At 34.1% G+C, this 16,020-nt stretch overlaps 1 protein-coding gene across 3 annotated transcripts in view; it reads left to right on the plus strand.

The window, feature by feature from the left end:
- HOOK3 (hook microtubule tethering protein 3) overlaps positions 1 to 16,020 on the plus strand; it is a 176,191-nt gene that overhangs the window by 74,165 nt on the left and 86,006 nt on the right. For all 3 annotated transcript variants that reach the window (XM_077152641.1, XM_077152638.1, XM_077152639.1), the window contains 3 exons: positions 7,374 to 7,441; positions 14,234 to 14,296; positions 15,663 to 15,746. In XM_077152641.1, coding sequence (XP_077008756.1) covers positions 7,374 to 7,441; positions 14,234 to 14,296; positions 15,663 to 15,746 — 215 coding nt within the window. The remainder of the gene's footprint in view (positions 1 to 7,373; positions 7,442 to 14,233; positions 14,297 to 15,662; positions 15,747 to 16,020) is intronic.

Raw genomic sequence — 16,020 nt, forward strand, 5'->3', positions numbered from 1 at the left:
AGATGTCTTAGACCTTTTTATTGAGGCTTATTGCATGTGGAGATATTTACAAATTTGTAGTTACTGTGGGGAAAAGGGTATCATTATATCCGGTCTCTAAAACAATAAAAAATAGATTTGAAATTGGGTCACCTACCTCTAAATCTGGTAGTTATCCTCAGGGAATTGGGTAGTTAAATTACATTGGGTAGTTATTATTTTTTTTTAATGCAGTTTTATTGAAATATATTCACATGCCATACAAACCATCCAAAGTATACAATCACTCATTGACAGTATCATTGCACAGTTGTGCATACAACTCCATGGTCGATTTTAGAACATTTTCCTTACTCCAGAAAAGAAAGAAAACTAAAAAAGAAAACACATATCTTCCCATACTCCCAAAGCCCCCCTTATTATTAACCTATAGTATTGATGTAGTGCTTTTGTTACTGTTGATCAAAGAATATTGAAATATTACTGTTAACTATAGTCCATAGTTTGCAATGGTACATTTTTCCCATATACTCCTTGATTATTAACTCCTCCTAACTCCTTCTAATAGTGTTGTGCATTTGTTCTAGATAATGAAAAAACTTTTAAATGTTTGTGCAGTTAATCATGGACATTGTCCATCACAAGATTCATTGTGTCATACATTCCTGTGTGTTTCTTTGTTTGTTTTTTATTTTATTTTTATTGAGAAACATCCACACATGTACAGTTCAAGCATATCATCCAATCAGTGACTCACAGTATCATTTCTTAGTTGTGTATTCTGCACCATGATCATTTTTAGGACATTTTGTATCACTCCAGAAATTGAAATAAAAAGAAAAAAAAAAAGAACTCATACATCCCATACCCTTTACCCCTTCCTCTCATTGACTCATAATATTTCAGTCTGCCCAATTTTTACCATTTATCTCCTCCTGTTATTTCTTGATTCCTTATCCTTATGTGTTTGTATTTTTTTTTTTTAACTCATCTCTCCATACTGCAGATAAAAGGGGCATCAGACATAAGGTTTTCACAGTCACACAGTCACACTGTAAAAGCTATATAGTTATACAGTCTTCTTCAAGAAGCAGGGCTCCTGGAACACAGCTCAACAGTTTCAGGTACTTCCCTCTAGCCACTCCAATACACCATAACTAAAAAGGGATGTCTATATGATGGATAAGAATAACCTCCAGGATAACTTCTCAACTCTGAAAACTCTCAGCCACTGAAATTTATTTTGTCTCATTTCTCTCTTCTCCCTTATGGTCAAGAAGGTTTTCTCATTCCCATGATACCGGGTCCCAGCTCATCACTGGGGATCAGGTCCCACGTTGCCAGGGAGATTTACACCCCTGGGAGTCATGTTCCACATAGCAGGGAGGGCAGGGAGTTCACCTGTTGAACTGGCTTAGAGAGAGGCACGTCTGAGCAACAAAAGAGTCTCTCTGAGGGTGACTCTTAGACGTAATTATCAGTAGGCTTAGCCTCTCCTTTGCAGGAATGAGCTTCTTGGGGCGAAGTCTAATATTGAGGGCTCAGCCTTTTTGAATTGGTTGTTCTCCCTCCTTGAAGTTATACCAGGAATTCCCAGGATGAGGAAGTTTAATATTTTCTCCTTTTCCTCAATCCTCCAAGGGGACTTTGAAAATAAATTTTTATTCTCTACCCAAATTATTCTAGGATATGTTGGGGCATCACACTAACCTGTACAAACCAACCAGATTCAGTGTAATTATGGTGTTTAAATAAACTGACCATACATATTAAATTAGATAATGTGCTACCCAAAATACAAATTTCGTGCCACACAAACATCTCTCCCTTTGGTTTTGCACAGAGATTAAAGTTTGAAACTGGGCTATATCATCCTTTACCCAGTATTCTGATTTACCTTAGTCTTATCCAAATCTGGTCACTTTTTCAGCTTTTTTAATAGTTGCTGACTGGGGTAACGCTGACTTTTTTAGCTTTCGTGCTCTATTCTGAGTCTCAAATGTCACATAAATACTGGGGTAATGCTGACTTTCTTAGCTTCAGTGCTCTATTCTGAGTCTCAGGTGTTACAGAAATACTCAAAGTTTCAGGGAACGACCAGGTTACATACAAATAACTCAGTATCTCAGAGTTTAGAAATGTCAGTTACAACTCCGTAGTATTATGTGACTGCTCTAAGAGCTTACAGTCAAGGACCTTCACAATACACCCCAACCTGGTAACCCATGCTCTCGACATCAATTCTCTGAGTTTGTATGTTATATTTAATCCATATGAGTGAGGTATGATAATATTTGTTTTTTTGTTTCTGACATTTTAATATTCCCATGTTTTAACCTCCAACTTTCCTTCTGGTGACATACGTGACTCTAAACTCCACCACATTCACACAGTATTCAGCATTGTTAATTATTCTCACAATAATGTGCTACCATTACCCGACTATTTCCAAATGTTTAAGTCAAACCTAGTTAAACAATCTGCATTTATTAAGCAACTGCTCCCCGTTCTTTAGCCTCATTCTATATCCTGGTAACCCAAATTCTGTATTTTATGTCTGTGAGTTTACATGTCATAATTAGTTCATATCAGTGAGATCATATGATATTTGTCCTTTTGTGTTGTATTTCACTTAACATAATATCCTCAAGGTTCATCCGTGTTGTTGCATACCTTTTTACCATTGAATAATATTCTATAGTACGGGTACCTCACATTTTGTTTATCCATTCGTCTGTTGATGGACATTTAGGTTCTTTGGCAATTGTGAATAATACTGCTGTGAACATCAGTGTGCAAATGTCTATTCATGTCCCTGCTTTCAGATCTTCTGGTTATATACCTGAGTAGCGGGATTGCCAGGTTTTGAGGCAGCTCTATGCTTTGCTTCCTGAGGAACCACCAAACATATCCTCCATAGCAGCTGTACCATTTTGCATTCCCATCAGCAGTGAAAGTGTGTTCCTATTTCTCATATCCTCTCCCACACTTGTAGGTTCCTGTTTGTTTAATAGCAGCCATTCTAATAGGTGTGAAATGAGATCTCATTGTGGTTTTGAGTTGCATTTCCCTGGTAGCTCTGAAGCTAAGCATCTTTTCATGTGCTTTTTAGCCATCTGTATTTCCTCTTAGGAAAAATGTCAGTTCATGTCTTTTCTGCCTTGACTATTTTTTAAAGGCAAAAATATCTCAAGGCCAGAAAAATTTGTTGCCAATCATAGAAGTTTGAACTATAATCTTTTTCTATTACTTGTGTCTTTTTTACTTGCAGTCTAAAATATCTAATTTTTTAAGTTCCTAGCCACGTTGATTCAATATCATCATATTATTTAAATACTGGTTCATTTATTTATTAATTTGGTTGGTATAATGGCAATTTCTGTACTTGAATTTAAGTGCATGGGCTCCAATGTCCAGCCAATCTGTGTCCAAATCCTGATCTACCACTCACAAAGTGTGGGATATTGAGTAAATCAGTTAATCTCTAAGTGAAATCTTTGATTTCTCAGTCTGCAAAATGTTAATGTTAGTACTCATTTCCTGAGGTTATTGGGGAAAATAAAAGAGGTAATGTATGTGAAACAGTTAGTATAGTGTCTGACAAACTTGAAATGATTTTGTTATAATTTTTTATGTATTGTATTTAAAAATATTAAGTTTCATTCAGATTACTGTTGTGTGTTTTGGTGACCTTTCAAGTAGCCAAAATTTTTAAGTGTTAGTTACCATAAGGTAGTGTCTTGGTATTTACCTAATGATTTATACTTATTAGTAAAATCACTAATTTACACTGAAACAAATTAAATTTTATTCTACAGAGTTTAAAAAAATAAATGCAGTACTTTTTTGTGTGTAACATATCCAGTTCAGTAAAGTTTTGTTGAGATTACTTGAAGACCAGCTTTGATAATTATAAATTCACATCTTTTTTTTTTAGTTCTTCCCAAGTGCTTTTCTAAATGGCTTTTCTCTTCCCTCTGTTGACATTTCTCATTTGCATAGAAATAATTTGTTTTCTATAAAAATTCTGTTCCAATTCATCATCCATAAAGTAGGTCATTTTTACCTTAGTTATTACATTTATTTTTTCCCTCTTCTTTCGTTGATTTTTTCACAAATATTTATTAAATCCATACATTCCACGCAGGGCTAGGCACAAAATGTTTGAGAAAACAGATGCAATATAACTGCTCTCTTGGACTTGAGTCTAGGGTGGGGGGAAGGTATTAAACAATGCCACAGTTAACTGTGGAACCAAGGTAGTAGGAAGCACTCCGAAGGTGAAGTGTAAGGGGGGACAGTCTAAGTGGGTAAGGGAAAAATATTTAAGCTTAGATATGAAGGATAAGGGGTGAAGCGTAGGCATCGTAGGCAGCAGAAGCTGAATGTAAAAAAGACCTTAATTGTCTTTAGGAATTAAAAGAAACAATCACCATAATTGGAGAATGGAATAAATGGAGATTAAATAGATAATTAAGTAGAGACTATTCTAAATGATGACTGCCTGTTATTTCATTATTATTTATATGGACTTTGAAAAGGATGGATTTTGTTTTTAACTCGAAAGTTTTTTTTCTCGTTTTCCCCCCCATCCCCAGTAATGCAATCCAGGTTTTTAGTAATTGTCTAAACCTTTTTGGTGTTTTAGTGATAAGCATCATAATAGTGAACATTGTTTTCCTGAAGCTGTGACTAGTGTTATTGGTCTCTGATTTCAGGATTTTTTTTTTTGACAATGTGGTTATTTCTCAAGTCCTTTTAGATTTTAGCATGCCATGCCCTTGCACTAAATTTTTGTTAGCTTATGCCGTTTAGATCAAAAGTTAAAATACATAATTTTCTGCATTTGTGAGTTTTGTATATTTACTGTAATATTTAACTAGTTTTGTCAAAGGTTAGAATATGGGTGCAGATGAAGATTTAAAAACATTGAATCTCTAAGTAGATGCATTGATTTTAATGTAGGTGAGAAATTAATATAGTTCATTGATATCAGATAATGACTTGGCATATTGATTCTGTTAGGAGACTCATCAGGTCCTGGGATCCTATTTAAGACAGGGATCCTTGGAAGTGTATAGCTAAGAGTTGGTTAATTATTTATTACAGGATATGAATAGGGAAAAATAGGGTATTATCTTTATATGTGTTCCTTTGGAAAAGAAGATAGTCATAATATTTATTGAACTTTCATACTAAGCTAAGAGTTATATAGAATAACTTGATTCCATTTTTCCCCCCCAAATCGTAAAAATGATAAAAACTTATGGAATGAATTTTAACGTCCCATTTATCCAGATTTAAGCCATCCTCCACTCCTAGGAACACAATTGAGAACTAAGAATCAAATTAAAAGAGTTCCTGAGTTCAGTATTAGTTGTCAGTAGACATTTATGATATAAGGCAAGTGAGGACAAAAACCCAAGTCTTCTCCACGTTTAATCTTGCAGTTTTTGTACTAAACTGTGCTGTAAATTTTAGACCTAAAAACTAGTTTTTTAGGATAAACTCCCTTACACAGCTTACCTCATTCTCCAGCATTGCCACACAGATGTGCACCCAATAAATCATATATACTTGTATTTTGAATTTTAAGGATTTGTAAATTCTTTTTTAAAAAATGTGTATTGATGTAATTCTCATCGTCACTTTATCATATAGCATTTTACGGTGTTCGCGGGGAAGGGCCTTGACGTGGCAACACCGCTTCTTAACTAACGCTTCCCCTCTCACACCTTACTAACCTCCTGACTTCCCCATTCCCACTGTTATTTTCTTCACTTCCAGTAGGCTGTTATTAAGTTTTCCTTCTCCATTATCAATGCCAATGTTGCTTCTCTTCCGTATTCACAGTGTTTTATACTGAGGACAGATGAGTCAACCCAGCTATGCTATGCTGCTAGTTTCTCTGTAGCCTTTGAATTGTGTGGTGCATTTGAACAGAATATCTAAAGGTACTCCCATGCTGTATTCCAGCACTCATCAGGTGCCCCATATTAAGAAAAAAAGAGATGAGCTCAGATTAATGAATTATTTTTTGACCAAATAGTGCTTTCTGACTAACATATGGCATATTCCAAACTGGTGGCCTAATGACAATGCCTACAATTTAGGTGTGTTGTGTGTATTTGCATGTGTACACTCATATTTGTTTAGGTACAAGTACCCTTAGGACAGTAGTTGCTTAAAAATATGTCTTCAATAAACCAAAAGCTTTGGCATTAAGTGTTAGAATGTCACAATGTAATAGTATTGTAAAAATAGTTTTTTAAAGCAGTATACGTGTTGGAAATTGAATTATAGTTTCATATCCCACATACAGGAGACTCCTGCCAAAAGATCTCTTTGACAATTTCATAGTAACTCTTCTCAGTACACTTTCAAGTTTTTAAAGAGTCATAAAAGTATTTTTTAGACTTAATTTTGAGCATAATGACCTTAATTTAAGTCCTTATTATTATTATTATTTTTGTAATTAAGGTGGTGTTTCATTAAAACATCATGTTTTCTTAATAATCCCTTCATATAATACTTAGAGGGGTAAGACGATTTTTTTTTAATTTCCTAATTACCCTTTTAAATTTATCTTATTAAATGTATTTACCATTATTGTCGGAGTCCAGCTGGCCTACTATTTTTTAATGCTTTGTGCCACTTTTGTCATCTGTTGGATTTAAAAATATTGAAAATTGCTCCCAGTGCTTTTTTAGAAGACAGAAAATTGTTATTTTCAATTTTGTTACTTCTGACAGATTCTTCTCTTTTTTGACATTGGTAAGGCTGAGATTGATGAAGTTGCTCCTTCAACTTCTTAGAGATGTGGGTTATGATCCATTTAACTATAGCATCAGTTTCTGAAATTCATCTTAATCTTTTATGCTACACAGATATCTGGTTCATTATCGTTTTGTTTTTTATACCAAAGAGTGTTAGGGCAGGATTTTTACATAATTCAGTACATCGATTTCACATAAGAATAAAGCACAGATTTCAAAATTTTTAACAAACCAAAGAAAACTGAAAGACAGGTATTTTTTTAGTTTTAGGTAAATGCTATGGCATTCTATCCATCCTGACTATAGGCTTTTCTATTGCATTGTTTTACGTTGACCCGCACTCCTGCTGATGTTGCATTCCCATGATCTTTAGCCGTAGCTTCAACTAAATTGATGAGGAATGGTAAGTGGAAAAAATACATCTCATGAAAAGATAAATAATGCAACTCTCAGCCTTTTCTTTGCCTGTGGCATGTGTAATTAACAATATGTGAGGGATTCCTAGGAAAGATCAAAGCACAAGAAACTGCTTCTTAAAAGAATCTGTGAGGTATTAGCTTTACTCCCTTGACTCTCTTTAACTTGAACAGTGACATTCCAGATTATTCTCATTTTCAGAGTACATCCAGGCCATTATGATGATGGAGGAATCTGTTCAACATGTTGTCATGACAGCCATTCAAGAGGTATGTTAGAACTCTTTGTGCTTACAGTTTATGAAAAATTGAAGACCAAACATGTCTTTAAATAGTAGAAATAAAAAATTTTTAAAGTCTACTGTTTATTTTTAGAGAAATTTTTTCTTTGAACTCTTGATATTAACTCTTGAAATTTAAATTTCTCATTTATTAAATGTTAAACACTTACCTTGCAGATATAGATATTAAGTTACTATTCTTAATTTTTTTTAATGGTTTTAGTGAACTAAGAAGAGTAGACTAATTTCTAAAGGCATTATTAGTAATCTCTATCTTAAACCAGCTGACTACCTTGCACATAACTATTATTTTCTTGTTTGGAAGGAAGTGGGCCTTCAGTTCTAATCATACCCAAAGGCGTTTCTAGATACATTATTATATTAAATGTAAAACACAAAATTATAAAAGTAAGAAATAGATCAATAGCTGGTTTATCTCAGAATGGGAGCAATTTTTTTTGTTTTTTTTATATGGAGGCCACATTTCATTCTCTTTCCATGCGACTATCCCATTATTGCAGACCATTTGTTGAATTTGTTGTTTCTTTCTTTCTTTGATTATTTGTGTTTTGGGGAAGTGCATAGTCCAGGTATTAAACCTGGATCTCCTGCATGGCAGGCAAGAATTCCACCACTGAACTACCCATTGCACCCCCCAGGGAGCAGCATTTTTAATCATAAAAGCAATGAAACAAAAATTTAGGGAAATCAAAATTATATAGAGGACATGATTATGAAACTAACAAAAAACACAAAAGACAAGCATAAAAAATGCTAACTGCTAATTAAGATAGTTTTTCAAAATCCTTTAAAAAAAACCAAAGCTTTAAAAATGCTTATCAGTTTACAGTTAGCATTGATGATTGAAGTGCAAATTTGTACATCTTTTAAAAACCGTATATTCCATTGTATCATATAAAATAAAGTCTGGTTGTTAGTGTTAAAATATCAAAATGATGGTCACCTAAGCAAAATAGAATTTTACTTTGCCTTTGAATGATCTTGGGCTATTGTGGAGGCTCTGTAGTCATTAGGGACACAGTATTTTTCTGCCTTATTGCTCTACCATCATAACATGTGATTCTCATAAGGTCCAGCTATGACCTCTCAAGCTTCAGCTATCACATCACATTCTAGTCAGCACTGAGGATAAAAGGAACATTATCCACTTTCCTTAAGGAAACATCAAAAATTCCCATTCCTATCTACATTCCATTACTCAGAACTAATTCAGAGAGCCAAACATAAGTGAAATCTGGAAAACGTGATTTTTTTTTTATTATGAAAAATAACATATATAAAAAAGCAATAAATTTTAAAGCACACCTCAATAATTTGTTGTAGAGCAGATTTCAGAGTTTGACATGGGTTGTGATTCCACAATTTTAGGTTTTTACTTCTAGCTGCTCCAAGACACTGGAGACTAAAAGAAATATCAATGTAATGATTTAGCAGTCTTATTAATTTGTTACTTCCTATTTTCTTTGTTATAACTCCACCTTCTCCTTTGAGCTTTCTCCCACTCTTTAGGGGTATTTGAACTATTCCCGTTCTAACTTTTTTTTCTCTCTCTCTTTTGCATGGGCAGGCATCGGGAATCGAACCTGGGTTTCCTCCAGCATGGCAGACAAAAATTCTGCCTGCTGAGCCACCATGGCCCGTCCCAATTCTAACTTTTTCATATTGGAAAGGACAATCGATAATATGGGATAGGGGAGTGGAACTAGTTGATGTTCTGGAGAGGCCAGCCCTCTGGGTTTCAGGACTTAATCTGGTCTAGGAACCCATCTGAAGGTTGTAGATTTCTGGAAAGTAATCATAGTACATGGAAACTTTGTAGAATCTCAGATAAAGCCCTAGATGTTCTTTAGGGTTGGCAGGAATGTTTTTGGTTGGGGGTTGGCAAACTATGATAAGTAGCAATGTCTAGCAGAGGTTTGCATAAGAGTAGCCTCCAGAGTGGCCTCTTGACTCTATTCAAACTCTCTCAGCCACTGATACTTCACTTCTTATGATTCTTTTCCCTCTTTTGGTCAGGAAGGCATTGTTGATCCCATAGTGCCAGGGCCAGGCTCATCCCTGGAAGTCAGATCCCTCATTGCTAGAAAGTCTTTCACCCCTTGATGTCCTGGAAAACATGATCTTTAATGGAGGTGATCACAGACCCAGTCAAAATTTGAGAATTCTGTTATTAAGCAAGAACAGGAACATGAGTAAGGGAGCTACTAGTTCTGCCTTACCCTAATTGATCCTGCACATCCACTTCTAGCAATTTATCTCAAGGAAATACAAAGATATGAAATAATGATAGTAATAGCAAACATTTATCTAGCACCTGCCATGTGCTAGATGGTGCTGGCCCATTACATCTGTTAACTTATTTACAAATTACTACAATCCTGTGAGTTGTGTACTATTATTTTTCTCATTTTATAAAAGAGGAAACTAAAGCATAAGAGAATTAGAATAAGTAGCTCAAGTTCACACAGGTAGGATAAGATCTGAGCAGTCTGAATCCAGACCCTATTGCCTATAACCCTTGTGCTATGGTGCCTCAAGATCATTTCTTTCAGTTATTTTCAAGTAGTGAAACATTAGAAACAACCTAAATGCCCAGCAATAAGATAGGACAATGGATAAATAAATTATAGTATAATAATATATTGTAATTTTATTTAGGTATCCAAATGATATTCTTTGCTATTAATCTGTTCTGATGCAGCATGAATTAGATTTTACACCCTTCAGGAAATAGGAAGTAGTTTGCCTTATAGTTACTATTTGATGGTCAAGGTATTGAATTTAGATTACTCAGCTTCTGATTGGGTCTACATCAAAGTATTCGTCCAGCCTCAGTTATGTAGTATAATCTCAGTCTTCATTATTTTCAGAGTGAAAATTTACCTTATGTTTTGAAAGAAGAAGAGAAAAGGTTATTTTGTTTTATATGGTTCTAATTTTTTAATGGTATCCATTTCCAGCAAAGGCTGCAACAATTCAGAAACCCCATCTTAGTTTAAAATTCATTCAAAAACCCAATTTTCTGGTATGATAATTTTATGTAACTCCCATTACATCTCAATTTCTGGTGGTAATTTGAGCAAATTAGATAACAGAAAAGTTTAATTAACCAAGCATAGTTCTGAATTTTGGGGGATTAGGGGGACTATCCTGAAAAATATTTAGTGACATAGGGAAAAACTTTCAATGCATTAGTAAAATAAAAGGTAGAGTACAAAACACTTTAGCAGCATGATTCCATTTCAGTTATAATAAAAAATAAAAATTAAAATGAGTGCAATAAAATATACTTTCCAAAATGTTAAACATATCCAAATGGTTGATTTTTTTAACTCTTTATTTTCCAATTTTTCTAGAATAATAAGTACTATATCTATAATCAGGATAATGTTGTAAAATTGATATTCCTTAACCAAGGGATTTCTATTCTATAAATCTATCCCAAAGAATTATTTACAAATTCAGACCAAGATTAGGCACAATGATATTTATCAAACTATTTTATATTACTAGAAATGTAAAAATATGTAAAAGTCCATTGAAAAGCAAGTATTTAAATTATGGCACCTCCATATGAGGAAATTTTATATAGCTGATAACTTATAAAAGAAAAAGTATGTGAACATTTTAAAAAAACATGATAGAAGAAAGACTATTTAAAAAACAAGATGAAAAATTGCATTATAGTATGATCCCAGTTAGGTTTAAAAAATAGTTTATGTCTATTATATGCATATCCTTTTATTCATTTAGTAAATACTTATTGAGCACCTAATATGTGCCAGGCAATTTAGCAGGCCTAAGCATATAAGTATGAAAAAAGATGGTCATGGTCTTAGCCTTAGGAAGCATAAGTTTCATGGGAGAAATGGTTGAACAAGCAATTCAAATCTGCTGTGAAATATTCCATGATAGGAAAAATATGGGAGCACCTGAAGGGAGAATCTAACTCAGTTTGGGGGCACTAGGGAAGGCTCTCAAAGGAAATTGCCTCTAGACTGAGCACTGGAGGATGAGATAAGTGAGGGAGGGGCAAAAAATATTGTAAAGTTAGAAGTCAAGAGAAACCAAGACCTGTATGGCATGTGGAAGGTATTGAAAAAAGAATGCCTATAGCAAACAATGTGATACAGAAAACGTTTAGAGATTAAAGTTAGAGAAAGAAGATCATTAAGATATTGTATAACTTTGTTAAACGAGTTGGAATTTTGGAAACCAATAAATGGTTTTAAGGAGAAAATACATTGAGGCCTGTATTTGAGCACATCTGTGCAACAGGAAGAATGGATTGAAGGAAATCAAGGCTGGAAAAGGGGAGACCAATTAAGAGACCTGAGTAATTATCCAGTAAAGATTGATGGAGGCTTGGAGTAAATTATGGCAGTGAGGTCGAAAAGAAATAGACTTGAACGGTATCAGAGCTTGAATCAGTAATCTTGGAGACTTACTGGACTTGGGGCAGGGGGAGGGTAGGATAGGGATAGCTGGGTAGAATCATGGAATTGAAGAAGGGCTTTTGTAAGATGATGGTCTTTTAACTATTTAAATACTAATAGGAAGAAACCATAAGAAAGTGAAAGAGAGCAGTTGAAATATACAAGAGGATTGTTAGACTAAATAGAACAAGGTCCATGAGAAAATGGGAAGAGACTGGTTTGACAATACAAGTGGCGGGATTAGCCTTGGACAGAAAGAATGACCATGGATATTGTAACAGGATTGAAAAAGGCAAGAATGGACATGAATGTTGCTAACTTAGTTAGGGTATTGGAAATTGAAGGAAATTCTTATCTGGGGGCAAGGTTTTCTGATGAAGAATGTGGGGTATTTGGTGAGATTTGAGAAGTGGGAAAGGTTTGGAACAACCTCTAAAGAGAATAAAGGAGACTGCTGACTGGGGAAGCATACCTTTACGGTGGGGTACCTTCAAAGGCCCATTTGAGATCGGAAACTGTACGTTAATAATAATATTACCTTTTTGGGTTTTTTTTTTTGTTTAATGTTTTACTCTCAGTATTAGCAGTCAGTGTATATGACCAGAAGAAATAACTAGTTGAGTTGATCTTGGATTGAGATTTTTGCCGGGGCGAAGGAATGAGGTTAGAAAAAGAGTATGAGGTCATGGCAAAAGTAATAGGCCATGAAACCTAGGCTGGATAGAGAAGAAATTGATTAAACAAATCATGAACTGCAATATCTAAAGTAGGGAGATGGGTATTCCCAAAATTAGCAAGATTTTGTTAGCAAAAGAAAAGAGTAAACTTAAGGCAGGCAAAACTAACTGGTGTCCACTAGTGTTTAAGCAAAGTAAGAAAGACTGCAAAGTAGGGAGAAGAGTAGAAAAGTATGGGGTCTAGAAGCTTCAATGAAGTTGAATGGAAATCCTACATGTAATTGAGTGAGAGACCTAGAACAAGAGAAAGTTGTATTTAGAGAGTGGAATACCTGGATATTTATTTCTGAGGCAGTGCTGTAACAATGGGAAAAAGAAAAAAACTAGAAGAAAATACTTCTCCCTTCTGCCACTCCCATCTGAGTTAGATGCATTGGCTTTGAATATCCTTTCACAGTCCTTGTCTATTGATAGTAGGCACTGATATTCTTAAATACTTACAAATTATAAAAGTGGTCATTTCTGAATGGTGAATAATGATTTTTTTTTTTAATTTTCTGAATTTTACCTTCTCTACAATGGTTATTTCTTTGTCAATTGGAAGAAAAGTTTTTTTAAAAAAATATTTTATATTAATGTTATAATGGCAAAAGCCTAAGAATGAAGGCAGTTTTTTCACTCTTCCTGATATTTATTTTCCTTATTATTTAGAGGGACTTTCAATTCTTCTCATTACTTTAATATCAAGCAATGGTTCTCCAACGTGTGTGCATCAGAATCATCTGGAGAACTTATTAGACAGATTGCTGGACCCCAACCCCAGAGTTTCTGGTGGCCCTGGGGTGGCCCTCCCTAAAAATTGTATTCCTAACAAGTTCTCAGTCAGTGCTGATGCTATTGGTCTGGGGACCTCACTTTGAGAGCCACTGATAGAGAGGAAAAAAGTGTAGCTGAATGTAACAGTTCCTTTCTCTAGAGAGTGGAGTCAAGGCTGAAATCACAAGCTCTTTCACAGTATCTCCCCACATTTCTAATTGGTCCTCCCTTTTGTCCTTCACACAGAACATAAGGAAACCATAAGGGATTGCTACCGTTTGAATCTGCCCCAGCCATTAGTCACAATTGGAATTCTGTCCTCTTTTCCCCCACCCCTGCACATACCCTTTGGATCTTCTCTCTTTGCAGCACACTGGTTGGTGACACTAAGGCATCGATTTGTGTATGTGCATGTATTATTAAATATAAACCAGTTAGCATTGGCTAATGCCCACCTTTCATTCTTTAGAAATAGTGTTGTTAGTTTTAACTAAAAAGTCACTGTTTTAAGATACCTAGCCATATTTTTAACTTAGACTTGTCTTTATTGATAAGAATAAATAACACTTGATTCTTATGAGTGGGCCTATTGTGAAAATGAGCACCAGAATTTAGGCCTCTCATTTTCAATGAAAGCATTATATTATCTTGGAATACAAGATATGTTCCATACTGAAAATCTTTACTATATAAGAAAATGTTCCTTTTTATGTTAATGTTTCATTTTAATTTTTATAATTATATTGTGGCTGGGCCCTTACGTTTGTTGTGTACGTTATGTTATATGTCTTCTTTACATCAAAATTATAATTACTTACATCTTAATTTCAGCTGATGAGTAAAGAATCCCCTGTCTCTGCTGGAAATGATGCCTATGTTGACCTTGATCGCCAGGTATCCAATTTTTCATGAGTGTGTTCACGTGAAGATTAAAATGGATGCATTTGTATTGGTGAAAAGAACGTTTTGGCTGAAATTTCTTATGGGCTATATTGATATGATTCTCTAAAATCTTATAATTTACCTAAAATTTAAGAACTTAAAAAGCCATCTTACTAATGGATGCTACACATTTATGAATAAATAGCATCTGTGTATAACCTCCTTTAAAATAAATTAACTTCTTTAAATAACTGTAATTTGTGTAGTCAAGTCACAGTAGATGCATTCCTGGAAAATGGCATACATTTAATCTTAGGATTTATTTATAATACAAAATGTAATTTATCTTTTACTTCACTTTTTTCTTCAATTGAGGATATCTCTTCTACCCTAACCTTTATCTTTGTGAAGTAGTGAATCATCTGCCAGGAGATATTTAAATGCACTAAGGGAACTACTGTATTTTTTGAGAACACAGCAGTGATTTTAACAGAAAATTATTTTATAATTTCAGTGATTGCTTCTTAGTGAAATATTGTTAGTTATATTTGTCAGTTTCTTTGTTCACGTTATTCTGGGCAAAAAGTCTTTGTATTCTTTGTTTTCTCATATCTTCTCAAGATTTTGCAGAAGAATCTTTGCATATGCTATAGTCTTAACCCAAATTATAATTTGTCTTTCTTTTACTTTGTGGTGTTTCATTTTTAAGTTGTTATACCTTGAATGCATTTTTAGGATCTATATTACACAGATGTTTCATTATATGAAATGAAAAAACAAAAAATTTTTTTATTCAATTTTTTGGTTCTCTGCTAACGAAGTGATATTGGTACACAACTCAGAAAGGCTTATTTTATGTTGAGAATCATAATAAAATCTTTTATTTTGAAAATGCTGATATACAAATTAGCATATAAAGGTTTAAGATGACTAAAAAACTTATGTTGAAAATAGACTAGATGTATATTTAACAGTTGAAACCCCTCTTACCTGTAGTACATGCATACTTTATACCAAGGTAAATTGTCTCAGTTATAGAATCAGTAGCACCAAGGACCAAATATCCCAGAATAAAAATTGATAATATTAATAATAAGAATAAAATGTATAAGAAAATTTAATGTAGGGAAAAGACAGAAAAGATAAACTTTGAACTAAAAAAAATTCAAATTTATAAGTGCCTTTTGAGATTCTTGCAGAAGGGTTTTTGATTCTCCTTCCCCGACACATACCTCTTATTTCCTACCCCCACCTAAAAAAGGAGAAGGGGGAAAATGTGGGAATTTTCTGGAAAAACTTTTGATTCTCTGTTGTTCATATGTAATTAATAATGGTTGCCATATTGAAATGTTAATCTTATCTCTTTGTTTTTAACCAGTTGAAGAAAACTACGGAGGAATTAAATGAAGCTTTGTCAGCAAAAGAAGAAATTGCTCAAAGATGCCATGAATTAGATATGCAGGTAAGAGGTCTGTTCTGTATACCACTTTTTTTTTTTTTTTTTTTACTTTAAATCAGTTTTATTTAAGAATTTCCAACATTGACAATTCTTATAAAAAACATCCAAGCGTAGGACGCAGAACTGTAGCAAACAGCATTCGTATGGGTATCTAACAGACATTAGGACTTCTACCCTTCTTTGAGATACCCTGAGCTCACTGACAAAATCTGCTTCCATGTACATCTGCAAAGCATACCAGAGGCTCAAACCCATCAGCTTCAGTTCACCTTCAGTT

The sequence above is a fragment of the Tamandua tetradactyla genome, chromosome 3, assembly GCF_023851605.1.
Source record: "Tamandua tetradactyla isolate mTamTet1 chromosome 3, mTamTet1.pri, whole genome shotgun sequence".
Lineage (NCBI taxonomy): Eukaryota > Metazoa > Chordata > Mammalia > Pilosa > Myrmecophagidae > Tamandua > Tamandua tetradactyla.